A 15,764-nucleotide genomic window follows, 5' to 3' on the forward strand; every position below is an offset into this window, starting at 1 on the left:
TGTTTAAAATTTTTATATGTAATTGAGAAAAAATTAAATTTTTTTTCTCATACAAAAAACGACTAACCTAAGAAACAAATTGAGGAGAGATAATTTAAGAATCATTGTACTACCTGAAAGCCTAGACATTGTATTTCAAGAAAACTTAAAAGAAAATAGCATGTATCTTAAACCACGGGGGAAAGTGGAAATATAAAGAATCTACCTTTCCTCAGAAATCCCAACATAAAAATAAATAACTTTGTGATACTCAGAGATGCCTGGATTATTCTTTGTGCACTGTTTTGGAGCTACTCTTATAACTGTTCTTGTTAGAGTTCTTTGTTGGGATAAAAGGAGTATCCTGTCTCTAGAGTTATTTGATAGAGCTCGACCTACAGTAGTTAAGGAACTGGAAAAATAATTTGAAATCAAGTCTAGATATTCTCTGCTGCTGTATTTTGAGTGGGCCCATAGGTTGTAGCCCAGGATGGTCATACCATGCCCAACCCAACTCAACTCTAGAATTGTGTCTAGCTTGGACTGATTTGGGGCCTTTTGGTTTGCGATACATAGTGCAGGTGAGATTATGTCACTCACGTAACATAAAACACGTTAAACACATAAACTAAGATTGCACTCAAATTAGGATTTCTTCCATTTTTGTTGTGAGGTTCAAAAGCCAGATCCCAACTGGGTTTAAAAGCAATGAGTACAAGGCATCGTTTTCAAGTATTATTTGATACTAAGATCAGTCAGTCCAAATTCTCAGAATTGTATTTAGTATCTTGAAAATAGAATCAGGTAAAAAGGCTAGAATGGGGCTGGGAAATTGTAGAGAAGTCAGCCTGTTCACTCTCCCTTGAGGGGCAGACCTAGGGGTGTTAGGAGCTCCAAGCAAGGGCTTCACTACTGGCACCTTTATATTTCTTCTAATTGGACTTTAAAGAATGTCCTACCAGCAGTGTTAAATTGAATTCTTGTCTTATCTTTTTCAGTTATGATTTTGCTTGTATGTACTTCATGTCCTATAGCATAAGGATTTCACGGTCCTCCAAGTTATCATTTCTCTACGCAGGGGAGGCCTGTCTTCCAGGAGCTGGCTTCATCACCTAGCCAATTTTCTTTGTTGTCTGGTTTGTTTGGACAGTGGATTTTCTCATATAGGGTTATAAAAATCCTTTCTCTCAGACAGAGATCATCACTGTACTTATCTTCATTTTTTTAGTTTTGCCACCTCTCTTTCTTTTCCTTAACTTTGCAAAAACCTTTCTGCCTTGAATCTAAGATACTAAATGAATTATCACTTTTGGGGGGCATATATTAGACAGTAATTATATATCTGTATTTTCATTGTGATTGTTATTCAGCTAAAGATTTTCATTCTAATATGATTGTACATCTGACTTTCTTATCTAAACTTTGTATCTTAACCATTGAAGAGTGCCATAATCTCTTGGTACATATGAGGTATTAAATGGCTTGTTAAATGAATACATTATATCTGCTGTATATTCTGACCCTTTTATCACCACAGAAGGCAAACATAAGAAACCACATGATAGAGTAGAAAAACCATGGACTTGGACTTAGAAGACAGTGGTTTCAAATCTTAGCTCTGTCACTAATTAGCCATATCATCTGGATAAAGTTGCGCTCTACCCTAACAGCCTTCGTTTCCTTGTCCCTATGATGGGTTAGTAATAACTTGTGCTACTTATCTCCTAGGGCTCTTTGTGACAATCAAGTGAGATAATATATGTAAAACACTTTATAAACCTTCCAGCATAATATAAGTGTCAGATACAATTATTCTGTCAAGATGAACTTGCCACCCGATATTATCTTATCACATGGCTTGATACAGGGACATGTATAGAGGAGATACCCAGTATATGCTTGTGAGTGGAGAGATGAATGAATCAGCCTTCCAGATAACTTGAGGAGGAATTTGGGTTTCCTTGAGGCCAAACTTCATGACTCAGAGCAGTGGGTGGAAAAACTTAAAGAGTTGGAGAGCTGAGCATACTTCAGTGGGGCTTGTCTTTTTCAGGCTACGCATCCCCACTCTTTCAGCTTCTTCCTTGTCCTGCACACCCTGATCCTGAACCACATTAGTTTGTCAGTGTCCTTCCTAAAATGGGACACAGAGTGTTCCTTACCTTCTATGTGAACTTAGGTGGTCTGGAGGTCAGGTGAAATTATTCCGAGTGGGTTTTCTGAATGAAAGAAAAGAAGATAATATTATTTATGGTATCTTCTCTTTTCTCCTTGGGCAGGAGAAAGAAGTTGTTTAAGGAGGCTGAGGAGATAGTGATTTTAGACTAATATGTGGATAGAACACACAAGGTCAGTGGCAATCAAGACCTTTTATGCTTGGCTGAGATTACGCCTGTAATATGATAAAATAAATTTTAAAAATGTTTGACTTGACACACTCAAATGCACTAGTAACATATCACTGAGGTGTATTCTGGAATACAGGAGATCTTTTTTTTTTATTTTGGCCAGGCAATGGGGTTAAATGCTTCTTCCTGGGTTGCACAGCTAGTAAGTGTCAAGTGTCTGCATCTGGATTTGAACTCAGGTCCTCCTGACTCCGTTGCCAGAGCTCTATCCACTGAGCCACCTACCTGCCCCCAAAAATTATTTTCATGCCACTTTTTTTTTCTTTTTTGTGAGGCAATTGGAGTTCAGTGACTTGCCCATTGTCACACAGCTAGTAAGTGTCAAGTGTCTGAGTCTGGATTTGAACTCAGGTGCTCATGACTCCAAGGCCAGAGCTCTATCCACTGAGCCACCTAGTTGCCCGAGGAGGTCATTTTTTAATGGGATCAAGTGAGAACAGGATGCCCCAAGGATTGAAGAGATCACCTAACTGCACTGGTGGCCTGAGAGTTCCCTACACTGTTGAAAATCACAATCAAGTAAACAAGCAAGCAAGCAAGTGTCTATTAAATAATAGATATACTACGTGCCAGGTGCTGGGGATACAAAGACAAAAACAAAGCAGTCCTTGCCATCAAGGACCTTATGTTCTAAAAGGGAAGATAGCATGGGGTGTTTGTGTGTATATAAAGTAAGCCAAACATATGTAAGTGCACACATATAAGGCATATACATGGTAACTGCGAAGGGGAAGACACTATCAGCCAGGGGGACTGGGAAAGACCTCTTCCAGAAACTGGTACTTGAGCTGAATCTTGAAGGAAATAAGGAATTCCAGAGATGGAAGTGAGGAGGGAGAGCACTCTAGGCTTTGGGGAAGAGCCAATGCAAAGGCATGGAGATGTGTTATCTAGTGTTATGTGTGAGTAACATCAAGGAGAACCTTATGATTCGACTATAGGATGGGTAGACAGAGGAAAATTAGAAAGGTAGAAAGGGACCAGGTTATGAAGAGCTTTAAATACCAAAAAGAAGAGTTCATATTTAGCCTAGAGATAATATAAAACCATTTGGGGGTGTGTGTGTGTGTTTTCAAGGTGGAGTGATGTATTTAGTCTAACATTTTGGAACCTCTGTGGAGTATGAATTTGAGAGGGGAAAGGCATGAGAGAGAGAAACCAATTAGGAAGCTATTGAAATAGTCTAAGCAAGAGGTATTGAGAGCCTGAACTAGGGTGGTGGGAGACTGTGGACTTAGAAATGGGATTTGGCAATTGATTAAATAGATGAAGAGTGAGGTGTCAAGGATAATAATAAGATTGCAGACTATGTGACTAGAAAGCTGTTGATGCCCTTAACAGTAAGAGGGAAGTTCAGAAGAGGAGAGAGTTTGGCAGGAGAAAGATAGTGATTTCTGTTTTGGACATTTAGATGCCTATGGGATATCCAATTCTGAATATCCAAGTCTGTTGATGATGTGGCAGTAGGGATCTGGAGAGAGAGTCCCTAGCTAGATAAATATAAAGATAGAGGGAGAAAGATAGAGTCTTCTGCATAGAAATGATAATATATATTCTATATCCCAAACTAAATCAGAAAGTCGTTGAAGGCAGAGGTGTTATATATATATATATATATATATATATATATATATATATATATATATATATATAATAACCCTAATACTTCATACAATGTCTTATACAAGGTGGATGCTCACTGTTTGTTGTTGATTATGATCCTTTTCTACTCTTAAAAATTATATCACTGTCATAGCTTAAGACAGTAGTGTGGAGCCTTGGGATATCTTCATAGTCTTGCAGTGATCAGTAGTGTGAACTCACATGATCTGAGTTTAGGTTCTTGCTACTTTGTGTTAGTTGTAGCAAATGAATAATGTAAATTCAATTTTTATATAATGGTAATAGTATTTGCTGCTTTACAAGGATGATGAAGGATGAATGAGTTAAAGAGTTGTAAGGGGGTTTCAGTGCCTAAGAACAAAGCCTTTAAAAGAATGTAAAACATTACTTTATGAAGAATAAAGACTTACATAGTACTTTGAGATCAGATGAAAATCAGAGTATTATTTAATATATTTTTACAAGAGCATCATCATTTTATGACATAAATGTCTTACAAATGTTCTTTCAGCCAGAGACTGAGATTAGTCAGTTTCCTTTACCTTCGGGATCATACATAACAAATGTTTGTTGAATTAAATTGTATTTATATTTCCTACTGAGGAGCCAGATTGACACGCGTTGTGATTTTATATATTCCTTTGTGCAGCTGGTTCCTTCTGTAAGCTCCAGCTGCCCTGTGGGGTTATTTTGGCAGCTGTTGGTTGTCAGTTGTCCCTTGTTTAAGGTATGTCTAGATTGGCAGTAAATAAACCAATCAGGAAATGCCAGAGCATGTAGAAGGGGAAATGTTAGTGCTTAAGAAGGCTCAAAGCTAAACAGCAGAAGTCACTAAAGCTCAGAGCAGATCCATGCAGGCAGAGCAGTGACTGTATGAATGTATCTACCCTCTAGGCAACACCATTGCTTGAGTACCTACTTCACCTTTTATTATCTTCTCTTTTCACGGTTTCCTTCTATTTTTGTTACATTGAAAGCCAGTAACCATGTTAGATGAGCTGATGAAGACTTCAGTAACTCTAAAATCTGAACCCATAGGGACAGAGTTTAATTTGTGGCTTAGGAAGGCTCTGTGTTACTGACAGCCAGAATCTCCACTTCTCCTCCTACTAAAAAGTGTAAGCTGTCCACATAGGGTATCACATGCTTTGGGTGCTCTGCCCAAAGGGAATATAAATTTTAATCTTTTAAACTTTTTTTCCTCTTTTCTCTTAAAGACCAGCCTTAACCCCAAATCACTCTGGCTCTCCAAATCACTCTAACTCTCTTTGATTGGCTAATAATAGGTCCTAGGCCAAGTCTTACTTGGCCATTATTTGGGCCATGATTGGCTCAGAATGAATGTAAGTATCAGTTGTTTCTGCTCTGACCAGAAACCTGGAGGGTATTATTCTCCCAGATCTTTTTTTTTTAAAAAGAGACCATTCTTTTCCTCATTTCTCATTAAGTCGTCTTAATAGCGAATAGGCATTGCTTCTGACTGAGAGCTGTTAAAGGCCTTAGCTTGAAAAGACCAAGATTCCCCACTGCATCCTGGGCCATCTCCAATTGTGTTGATGTGTATCTGGCCACTGTACTCAGATGGCTCTGGAGGTGAAAGTGAGGCTGGCAAGTTTGTACAGCCCTCCCTCACTCAAATCCAGTTCACTTGCATGTCATGGCATCACCTCCCTGATATCATGGTCCTCTTTGAGAAGGAAGGATAAACAGTAGCAAGCTGCCTGATCTTCCCAAGCATGATCGTCTTGGTTTACCTCTTTGGCCTAGGCAGCCCCCTTACCCTACTTTTCTGTCCCTTACAGCAGACAGAAGCAGTATGGTTTAGTGGGTTGAGAACCAGCTTTGGAGTCAGTAAACTTAAGTTCAGATCCATCTGACACATATGGTGTGATCTTGAGCAAATCACTTAGCCTATTGGCATCCCCAGCAACTTATCTATCTGTATGGACATCAGTGCTTATCTATATTGGTAGATTGAGTTCCCTATAGCAATGAAATCATAGTTCTGAAACAAAAAATAGGAATTAATGGGATAATTTGGAGGAGGATAAGACCAGATATCATCTGGTGCAGATGATAAAGCAGACCTGCGCATAAAGATGATGGTGGTAATAATAATAACTAACAGTTATATACAACTTAAAGGCACTATGCTAAACACTTCACAGGTATTTCACATGATCCTCACAACAACTGTTAGAGAGGTAGGTGCTACTATTATCTGCATTTTACACATAAGGCAACTGTGGCGAACTGAGATTAAGTAATGTGCCAAGGGTCACATAGATAGTAAGTGTCTGAGGCTGGATTTGAACTGAAGTCTTCCTTACTTCAGGCCTACTGCTTTATTCACTGTCTTACCTAATTACGCCTTTCTATCTATCTAGAGGTAGATTTTCCAGGATTAAACCTTTAAAACAATTTATTTGGGCCTCATTTTGCAGAGACCAGATGCTAAGGTCACTCAGTGAGACGTACCTCAAATTCACAGGAGAAGAAAGTTAACAGAGTGGTGGTTGTTGTCCTTTGTTGTCAAAGAGGACCAAAATGACATCACTGTGTTAGAGTTAAGTTGCATTGTTTGAGTTCAGAATGCTCTGGCACAAATTAGGCCCAAATCATCAGTGCGAATATTTGAGATGGATTCTCTCAATTTGTGCGTCTCAAGTTCTTGTGAACTACTTCAGTGCTGTTTTGCGTATAGAGCACAGCACCTTCTTTGATGAGGGCCCAGCATGCTGGGTGGTCCTGTTCCCATGTCTTTCATGTCATGCAGTCAGTTCCCAAGTTCATTAGAGAAACCTTGAGAGTGTCCTTGTATCCCTTCTTCTGACCCCCATGCAAACGCTTGACCTTTGTGAGTTCTCTATAAAATAGTCTTTTAGGCAAGCATATGTTTGGCATTTGAACGATGTGGCCAGCCCACTGGAGGTGTGCTGTCTGCAGTAGAGTTTGAACACTTTGCAGTTTAGGTCAAGAAAGGGCCTCAGTGTCTGCTACCTTATCCTGCCAGATGATCTTCAGATTCTTCCTAAGACAGTTCAAATGGAATCGATTCAGTTTCCTGGCATGTGCTGGTATATTGTCCAGGTTTCCATTTGCTATAACTGATGGTTCCATGTATGGATGATGTGGTGCTGGCTGGTGGAGAACCTTTGTTTTCTTGGTGTTAATTGTTAGACCAAAATTAGCACAAGTAACAGAGAATCGATCCATACTTTTTTTGGCTAGGCAGTGGGGTTAAGTGACTTGCCCAGGGTCACACATCTAGTAAGTGTCAAGTATCTGAGGCCAGATTTGAACTCAGGTCCTCCTGAATCCAGGGCCAGTGCTCTATCCACTGCATCACCAAGCTGCCCCTGAATCGATCCATAATTTGTGGCATCTCCCCTTCAGAGGCTGCATTGAGTGCACAATCATCTGCAAACAAAAACATCATTCACCAACTCTTCCTCCACTTTAGTCTTGGCTTGTAGCCTTTTTGGGTTAAAGAATTTACCATCAGTGTGGTAGCTGATCTTAATTGCCATGTTCATCCCCATGGAAGGTATCTGACAATATTGCTGAAAACATCATGCTTAAAAAAAAAAAAGCACAGGAGCAAGCACACAACCTTATTTCACTCTATTGGTGAGTGGGATAAGTGCAAGAGCATCAGCCATTATCCAGAACCTATACAAGCATGCTGTCATGAAACTGACATACAATACTGATGAACAACCAAATTTTAACAAAATTTTCCATAAGCCCTTATGACTTACAGTGTCAAAGACCTTGGCCATATCAGGGATCATTGTGTACAGACCTCTGTTCTGCTCCTGGCATTTCTCCTGGAGTTATTGGGCAGCAAACACTATATCGACCATTTCTCAGCTCTTTTTGAAGCCACACTGGCTCTCAAGTAGATGACCATCTTCCAAGTGAAAAAGCAACAAAATAGGGAGGAGCTGTAGCTATTAAAGGCATTTTGGGAAATCAAGCTAGAGAGAATCGTCTACACAATTGTATATGCTGCTTGTGATGTACAGGCAGTATCTCAGAACTCTTTTGAAGATCACTTAATTTGTAATAAATGATGATTTGGGTGTCTGGTCCTCATTACAAAATTCAGACCTTGTAGGCCTAGTTTTTTTCAAATAATTAGACTAATCAAAAGCTTGGAGGTAGAACAGTGTCCTCTTCCTATTTCTTAGGGCTTTACCTTCATCAGCATTTATCAGACATTGTTATATGACCTGGGAAAAATACAAAGATTAAACAAGACATAGTCAATGCCTTCTCAGTATAGAGAAGTGTTATACTGTGAGTCGTCAGCAGCTATTCATTATGTGCATACTTAATGTTTATAGTGCCAGCCACTGTCCTAAGCACTGGAAATACAAGTATAAGCCAAAAAAAAAAAAGATAGCCCCTGCCCTCAACATCATGATGGTGAAGTACAGAGAATCAGAAATGGAATCAGGAGAGAAGTGAAAGGTAGCAGGCCTGGGCCCTTCCTCAAAGTGGTAGCCCTGGGAGGAACTCATCAGTAGGAGGAGTAGGCTGCAGAGGGGGAGAGATTTTCCAGGATGAGAAGACCTATCATGTGCTATTGGCCCATGGCATGGTAACTCCCTCCAATTAGTAATGCTCTATTCTCCCCACAAGGATCCATGTATAGATACCAAGAATGAGCTAAAAGGGACCTTAGGGATTAATTAGTCCTGGGGTTTGTGAATTTACCTGTTTAATGTTTTGATAACTGTATGATACCAATAAATACATGAGAGAACCAAAGAGGGAGAAAGTATTATTAATTGGAATGGAAGAGATAGCATTTAAGCTGAGCCATAAAGGACAAGTAGAATTTCAACAGCAGATAAAGAGAATGGAACTCCAGGGGAGAAGGGGCAACTCATGATAAATGGCCTCCAATTTTTCAGAGACTGGGGAGGAGGTAGTGTAGGAGGCTAGTAAAAAGAAGAGAAAGTTTGACATAGCCACTGTGGGGAGTCCAGTAGAGTGTCAATTAGGGAAACAACAGCAACAACAAAAATGCTTCAATTGGTTTCACAGTTAGAAGGACTCTTCAGGATCATCAGGTTCAAGCCAAACTTAACCCTTTATCAGGTCAAGTCAGAAAGTCAGTAAGCATTTATTAAGTGCTTACTATGTACCAGGCATTCATTGCTGAGGCAGGAATCTCTTGTTTTGCCCGTGCTTGGATCTGAGTCACAGTTCTGTGTGGTGGTCCTAGGGAGAGGAGGAATATTGGCGTGGTGGAGCTTGTAGTGGCTGTGGAGAGAAAACCTTCCTCACAGTTCCAGGACAGAAAGGAGTGTTTGTGGTCACTCATAGACCAGAGTACAGGCCAGGAAAGGAGTAAACACCTTGCCCCTTAACATACCACCTTGTAAGAACTGAAAATGTACAGGTCCCTACAGATATCTCTGGAAACAGCTGTACAAACCCCCAAAGCTTGAGACAGTACATTCTCCACATTGGAAGCAGACTCTTACCTTAACAAAGAATTTAAAATTCAAGTAATTGGCCTGGATCATGAGCATGCAGTGCAAAAAGAGTCAAACTATATTATCTTACTTTGGTGACAAAGGTCAAAACATACAACCAGAGGAAGACAACAAAGTCAAAGCTCCTACATCCAAAGCCTCCAAGAAAAATATGAATCAGTCCCAGGCCTTGGAAGAGCTCAAAAGGGATTTTGAGAAGCAAGTAAGAGAAGTAGAGGAAAAACTGGGGAGAGAAATGAGACTGATTGAAGAAAGTCATGAAAAACTATGTACCAGGCATTATGCTAAATGCTGAGGATACAGCTGTAAGCCAAAAGATAGTACTTACCCTCGATGAGTTTACATTCTAGTGAGGGGCAAGAGAGAACATAAAAGGAAGCTGAAAATCAAGGAGTAAAGGTGGGGGTGAGAGTGAAGGTGTTGAGAGCATGTTGGAGAAAGAAGTGAGTGAAGCCCAGAGAGGAATGGAGTTAACGTGGCTGGACTGGACTCTTGCTGAAAATGAGATTTCAGGAGAAACTGACCACTCAGATGAAAGAGCCACAAGCATAGAGGTATCTTAGTAGGGGAAAAGGCTTCTAGGAAAGAGTGAGTGAGTCATTCAGTTTGCATTTGAAGACCTCTAGTGATAATTAACTTAGAAGCAACCTATTCAATTTTAAATGAGCTCTACTTTTTAGGAAAATGTTCTTTATATTGAGCCAAAATTTTTGTCTCTGTAATTTTCATCCAGTATGCTTGTTTCCTGAAACCAAAAAAAGGAAGTCTCCTCATTCTTTCAAATGATAAACCGTCAAAAAATTGAAAATGGCTATCTATACATCATAAAATTTTTCTTCTCTTATTCATATGTAGCCTCCTTGAGGACACAGATTGTTTTTCATTTTGTCATTGTCAGTAATAAGTACTTGCCATGTACAAAGCTTTGTGCTAAGAGTGCTATAGATAAAAAGAAAGGCAAAAACATGGGCCTTGCTCACAAGGAGCTGCCATTCTAATGAGGGAGACAACATGCAAATAACTTCACATACAAGATAAAGAATTGGGGGGAAGGCGGGCAGGAAAGACCTCTTGCAGAAGGTCAGATTTGAGGGTAGAAGCCTGGAAAGCTAGGAGTCAAGAGTGAGTCAGTCAGCTAGGAATCAGAAGTGAGGAAGGAATGGATTGCAGGCATGGGATACGTACAGCCACTGCAAGTAGACAGAGATGGCATATGGAGTATTGAGTGCAAGGCATAACAAGTAAGTCAGTGTAGTTGGATCATAGAATTCATAGAGGTGAATAAATTGTAAGAAGATTGGGAAGATAGGGTCCAGGTTGAAAAAGGCTTTAAATGTCAAATGGAGGCTTTTATATTTAATAATAGCAGTAATGGGAGCTGCTGGGCATTATTGGGATAGAGTCAGGGCTTGGGAGCTAAAGAGAGAAATTAAGTTCTGTTCACTTTGAAATTAAGTTAAAGTTTATCAGTTTCTGATGTTGGATCATTTCATTTTGGAGGTTAGAACTTTCTTCTTTGGGTATTCGGTGGCTTTAACTGCAACACCTGAAGAAGGCAATTGCCATCATCCGTTTGGGTGATGTGGGTGGAAGTGGAAGTGGAGGAGGTGTTTCTCAGGATGATGGCTGCAGGGCTGGGCTGGAGGCAGGATTGTACTGCTGTCCCAGAGCTTTTGGGTTTACCTCCCCTTTGGTCACCATTGGTTAGCAGGTGGTATCGGTATCGGTGTTGGGGAAGAAAGTAAGCCTTTTCTCCATAATGATTTTTCCCCTCACTGGTGGCTGCAGGTCCAGTGATCTTTTCTTCCCAGAGCTCTTGGGTTTGGAGACTCATCTCCATTGGGGTCTGATGAGTGGTTTGACTTCCCTGGCACATGCCACCTCCTCTTTTTTCCTCAGGCAGCCTTTCTCTTCTTATTACCTAATAGATATTCTCTTCTTTGTGTTTCCTTTTCCAGGCTAGAATGGGTGGAAATCATCGAGCCTCGAACACGAGAGCGCATGTATGCCAATCTTATCACAGGCGAGTGTGTATGGGACCCACCTGCTGGTGTACGGATTAAGCGTACCAATGAGAACCAGTGGTGGGAACTCTTTGACCCAAACACCTCTCGTTTCTATTATTATAATGCCACCACTCAGAGAACTGTATGGCACCGGCCGCAAAACTGTGACATCATCCCCCTTGCCAAGCTTCAGACCTTGAAGCAGAATACAGAATCCCCGAGGGCCTCAACAGAGAATAGCCCTGGACGCAGTAGCAATGTCAGTCGAGAGGGAAGCACCAGCTCTTCCTTGGAACAAGAGCTAGAAGCCAGTGAGAAGGCTCAGGAGCAACAGGCCCGAGCCAATCGACAGTCAACACAATTTACTGCAGCGAAAGAAGAGAATGAGAGGTAAGGTGGTGAGAGCCGACACGAACCAAATGTTGGCTATTGGAAGGTGGCAGGAGTCTGTCTTCTTCCCTAGTTAGGAGACCTTTCTAGGAGGGTTTTCTTGCTTTTGTGTTGGCAGAGAAAGAGACAGCCTCTGATGACTGCTCATAGAATGCCTCCAAGCCATTTCCCCCTTTGCTCCTATTTGATATAAGGCACTTGTGTTAAGGGAAGTGCAGCATTTCTCCTGGGCCACTTTTATGCTTGTCTTGTTTCTTTTTGGTTTTCTTCACTTAAAAATGTTTTTTAATTTATTTCATTAAATATTTCCCAATTACATGTAAAAAAAACCTTAACATTCATTTTTTAAAATTTTGAGTTCTGAATTCTCTCCCTCCCTCCTGCCTCTCATCTGCCTCATTTGAGGGCAAGCAACATAATGTTGATTATACATTCAGAGTTATACAAAACATATCCATATTACTTGTTCTTCATTCTTGATATGATTTCCCTACCTGCAAGTATGTTTCCATGTAAAAAATTTTGGGCCGAAGAGGGAGATGATGGTTAACTGTTTTCAGTTATTTGAAGGGCTTTCATAGGTTAGACAGATGATGGCCTCTGAGGACATAAATAAAAACAATAGGTGGAAAATGCAGAGTCACATTTTATCTCAATGTGAGGAAAGACTGTATTAAAAGTTGTCCAAAACATCCATACTCCACCTCCCTTAAAAAAATTGACAACCTCCTTGTAAGAAATATGTAAGTGTGGGTTAGCTTAGATGTCCTCTGAGGTTCTTTCAAGCCTTGAGAGTTATTGAGCTTGAGAAGCTGGGCATTGTTTTCATAGCGTTCAGCTTTCTCCTGTCTTCCCCAGAAACTTTTTGTCTTTCTGTGCTTGGCTTCTCGGCTGTAAACTGGATAGTAGTGATCCTGGAGTCACAGAGGTGTATGTAATATAAAGATAAAAAGTCTGTAAGATGTTCTTAAGTATTAAGTTAAATTCTGCTGGCCTCAGCCTGACTTTGCTTATAGAAACCTCCAGAGGCTTACATTTTTAGAGTAAGAACTATAGACTGACCTTTGTTGTGACTACTTTTTCTAGGTTTCCATAGAAAGCTGAAGAAGCTAGAAATTAAGTCTGAGGGGAGACTGTAGGTATATAACTTGGGGACAGGGAGGTCCCAACAAAGAACAAGAATGAGGACCCTCTCCTCCCATACTCAAACTGGGTACTAGTGTTATGTGGACCTACTTATGCATAACCTGCCTACCAGCCTTATCTTCAGGCATGGCTTAAGTGCCTCTGATGCCCAAATAGTCCCTGAAAAGCTCGGAGACCAGAAGTGAAAGTGTCTCCAAGTAGCTGCTTCAGAAGTCACAGTGTTTTGATCTTTGACCTGTTCTCATTCAGCAAGGGCTATTTCCAGAACCTTGTCAAAGATCTTGGAAAGCCCAAGAAGCTCTGATTAAGCTACATTCTCCATATGTGCAGCTGGCACCCACTTGCTGAGAAGATCAGTGACTGCTCATTGTGGGTTGTTACTCATGTGACTCTCGAGAAAGGCCAAAAGGCAACAAAAAACAAATGAGAGTCAGCATGAGAAGACTGGCCCCCGTCAGCTGCCTCTTTCTCTCTCTCTCTCCTTAGATGGAAATTCCATCTGAGAAACCCTGGCTTTGCACCCAGCTGGAGAGCTGTTGGTTTTGTAGTTGACACTACTCTCTGAACTTTCAGCTGGCAGGCTGCACTCTTGGTCTGCTGTTGATGTAGCTAACCAGCCCCTCCCAGTCATATCAGTGGCTGCATTCCTTTAGGTCTTATATCTGAAATATAATGTGACAAGTGGCCAGGGGCAGCTGTCCATTTTGATATTTTGTTAGGGGAGGGGAAGCAGTGTGGTATATAGTAGAGGGAACAGTAGACTAGGAATCAAGAGACCTGGGAGATGTGAACTGAAATAGCCTTAGATACCATCCAGTTAATCCTCTCTCCTACATTTTACAGGTGAGAAAACTGAGGCCCAGATTGGAGAGAGAGAAGGATTTCCTCCAGGTCACACCAATTTTTAATGTAGGCTAGAAAAACCTAGGTTTCCTAACTCCTGCCTAAGGGAATTTCCACCTTAGTTTCCTTATCTATAAAAAAATACTGCTTCAGTTTGATTCAGTAAATATTTTGTTAGATGCCTACTATCTGTAAGACACTGTTCTAGATGCTGTGCCTATAAAGGAAAATGAAGCAATCCATGTCCTCAAGGAGCTTACATTTTCTGGGGGATTAGAGGGCTCCAACATGTATGTTGATAAGTACTAAGTAAGCATAAAGTAGTAGAAAATAATTTTTAAAAATTATTGATATTTTTTCTTTAACTAGAATTTCCATATAAGCCTTCTTCTCCCCCAAACCAGAGAAGGCTGCCCTTATTACAGAATTAAAAAGAAGGATAGGGGGAAGAGGGGAGATGAACTCAGCAATACCAACTAACAACATTGACCAGGTTTAACAGCATATGCAGTGTTCCACAACCATAGCCCTCTACCTTTTGAAAGAAGGAAGGGAAGTTCATTTTCTTTCTTTCTTTTTTTTTGTTTCTTTGTTTTTTGCTAGGCAGTGGAGTTAAGTGACTTGCCCAGGGTCACACAGCTAGTAAGTGTCAAGTGTCTGATGCCGGATTTGAACTCAGGGCCTCCTGACTCCAGGGTCAGTACTCTATCCACTGCATCACTTAGCTGCCCCCAGAAGTTCATTTTCTCATCTCCTATTTGGGGACCAGTTCATATATATGTAAAGTAATTTCAAGAGGGAGATGACATTGACACCTAAAGGGATCAGGAAAGGCCTCGTGAATATTAATACATAGTTGATGGAGATATGAATTGGTCCCGGCATTCTGAAAAGCAATTTGGAAAGCTAAGAAAGTGACTACAGTTCCCATACCTTTTGACCCAGGTATCCTGTTGTTAGGCATTTACATTAAGGAGGTCAAAAGATATAAAGAAAGGCTCCCATATATACAAAAATACCTTAAACAGCACTTTGGTAGTAGCAAAGAACTAGAAAAAATGTAGATTTCCATTGACTGATAATAGTTAAACAAATGATGGTACAATATATGAATGCAATCAGAGATGTTCTGGGAAATGTTTAACAACTGGCTCTCTGGGAGAAAAAAATAGCATATGCGTGACATATTTTTAAGTTTAATCTGCATTATTAACATTTCTCCATCACTTTCTTAAGTCTAGACAATCCACAAAACAGCATTTGCCTGTTTCATTGTGTATATACTTACACTTTAAAATAGAAAAATCAGCTTTTATGAGCTGATATGATCCAGCTTAAGCACACACTAATGGAATATTTTTATATCATAAGAAATGTTGAATATGAAGAATTCAGAGTACAAGAAGACTTAATTTAGCTGTTGCAAATAGAAGTAAGCAGAACCAGGAAACCAGTATAGCAAATGATTACAAGGTAGATAAATGGGCATAACCCACTGAAGTTTACAACTGCATAAATAGAAACAGTAACAAAATAAATGAAAATGAATGCTGTATAATTATAATGGTCAAGCTTGGTCCTGAAGATTTTTAGAAATGCATATCCTTCGCTTCTTTGAGGAGGTAGATGACTGTGGTTGTCAAATATTGCATCTACTATCAGACTGAGTCAGCAAAGGAGAATGAGAAGAATCAGTCAGATAGAAAGAGAATTAAGAGAGAGCAATGTCACTAAAACCCAAAGAGGAAAGAGTATCCAAGGAAGAGAGAGGAGGTAGTCAACTCTGTCAGATGTGGTAGATCTAGAAAAGAAACTGGTAACCTTTTTTGTGTCATGAACCCATTCAGCAGTCTGGTGAT

General features: G+C 40.2%; 1 protein-coding gene across 1 annotated transcript in view; it reads left to right on the plus strand.

The window, feature by feature from the left end:
* ARHGAP39 (Rho GTPase activating protein 39) overlaps positions 1 to 15,764 on the plus strand; it is a 360,039-nt gene that overhangs the window by 171,659 nt on the left and 172,616 nt on the right. Inside the window, 1 exon segment of the mRNA XM_020995146.2 lies at positions 11,479 to 11,916. Within this exon segment, the coding sequence (XP_020850805.1) occupies positions 11,479 to 11,916 (438 nt within the window).

Source organism: Phascolarctos cinereus, unplaced genomic scaffold, assembly GCF_003287225.1.
Source record: "Phascolarctos cinereus isolate Bilbo 61053 unplaced genomic scaffold, phaCin_HiC Scaffold_4;HRSCAF=312, whole genome shotgun sequence".
Taxonomy (NCBI): Eukaryota; Metazoa; Chordata; class Mammalia; order Diprotodontia; family Phascolarctidae; genus Phascolarctos; species Phascolarctos cinereus.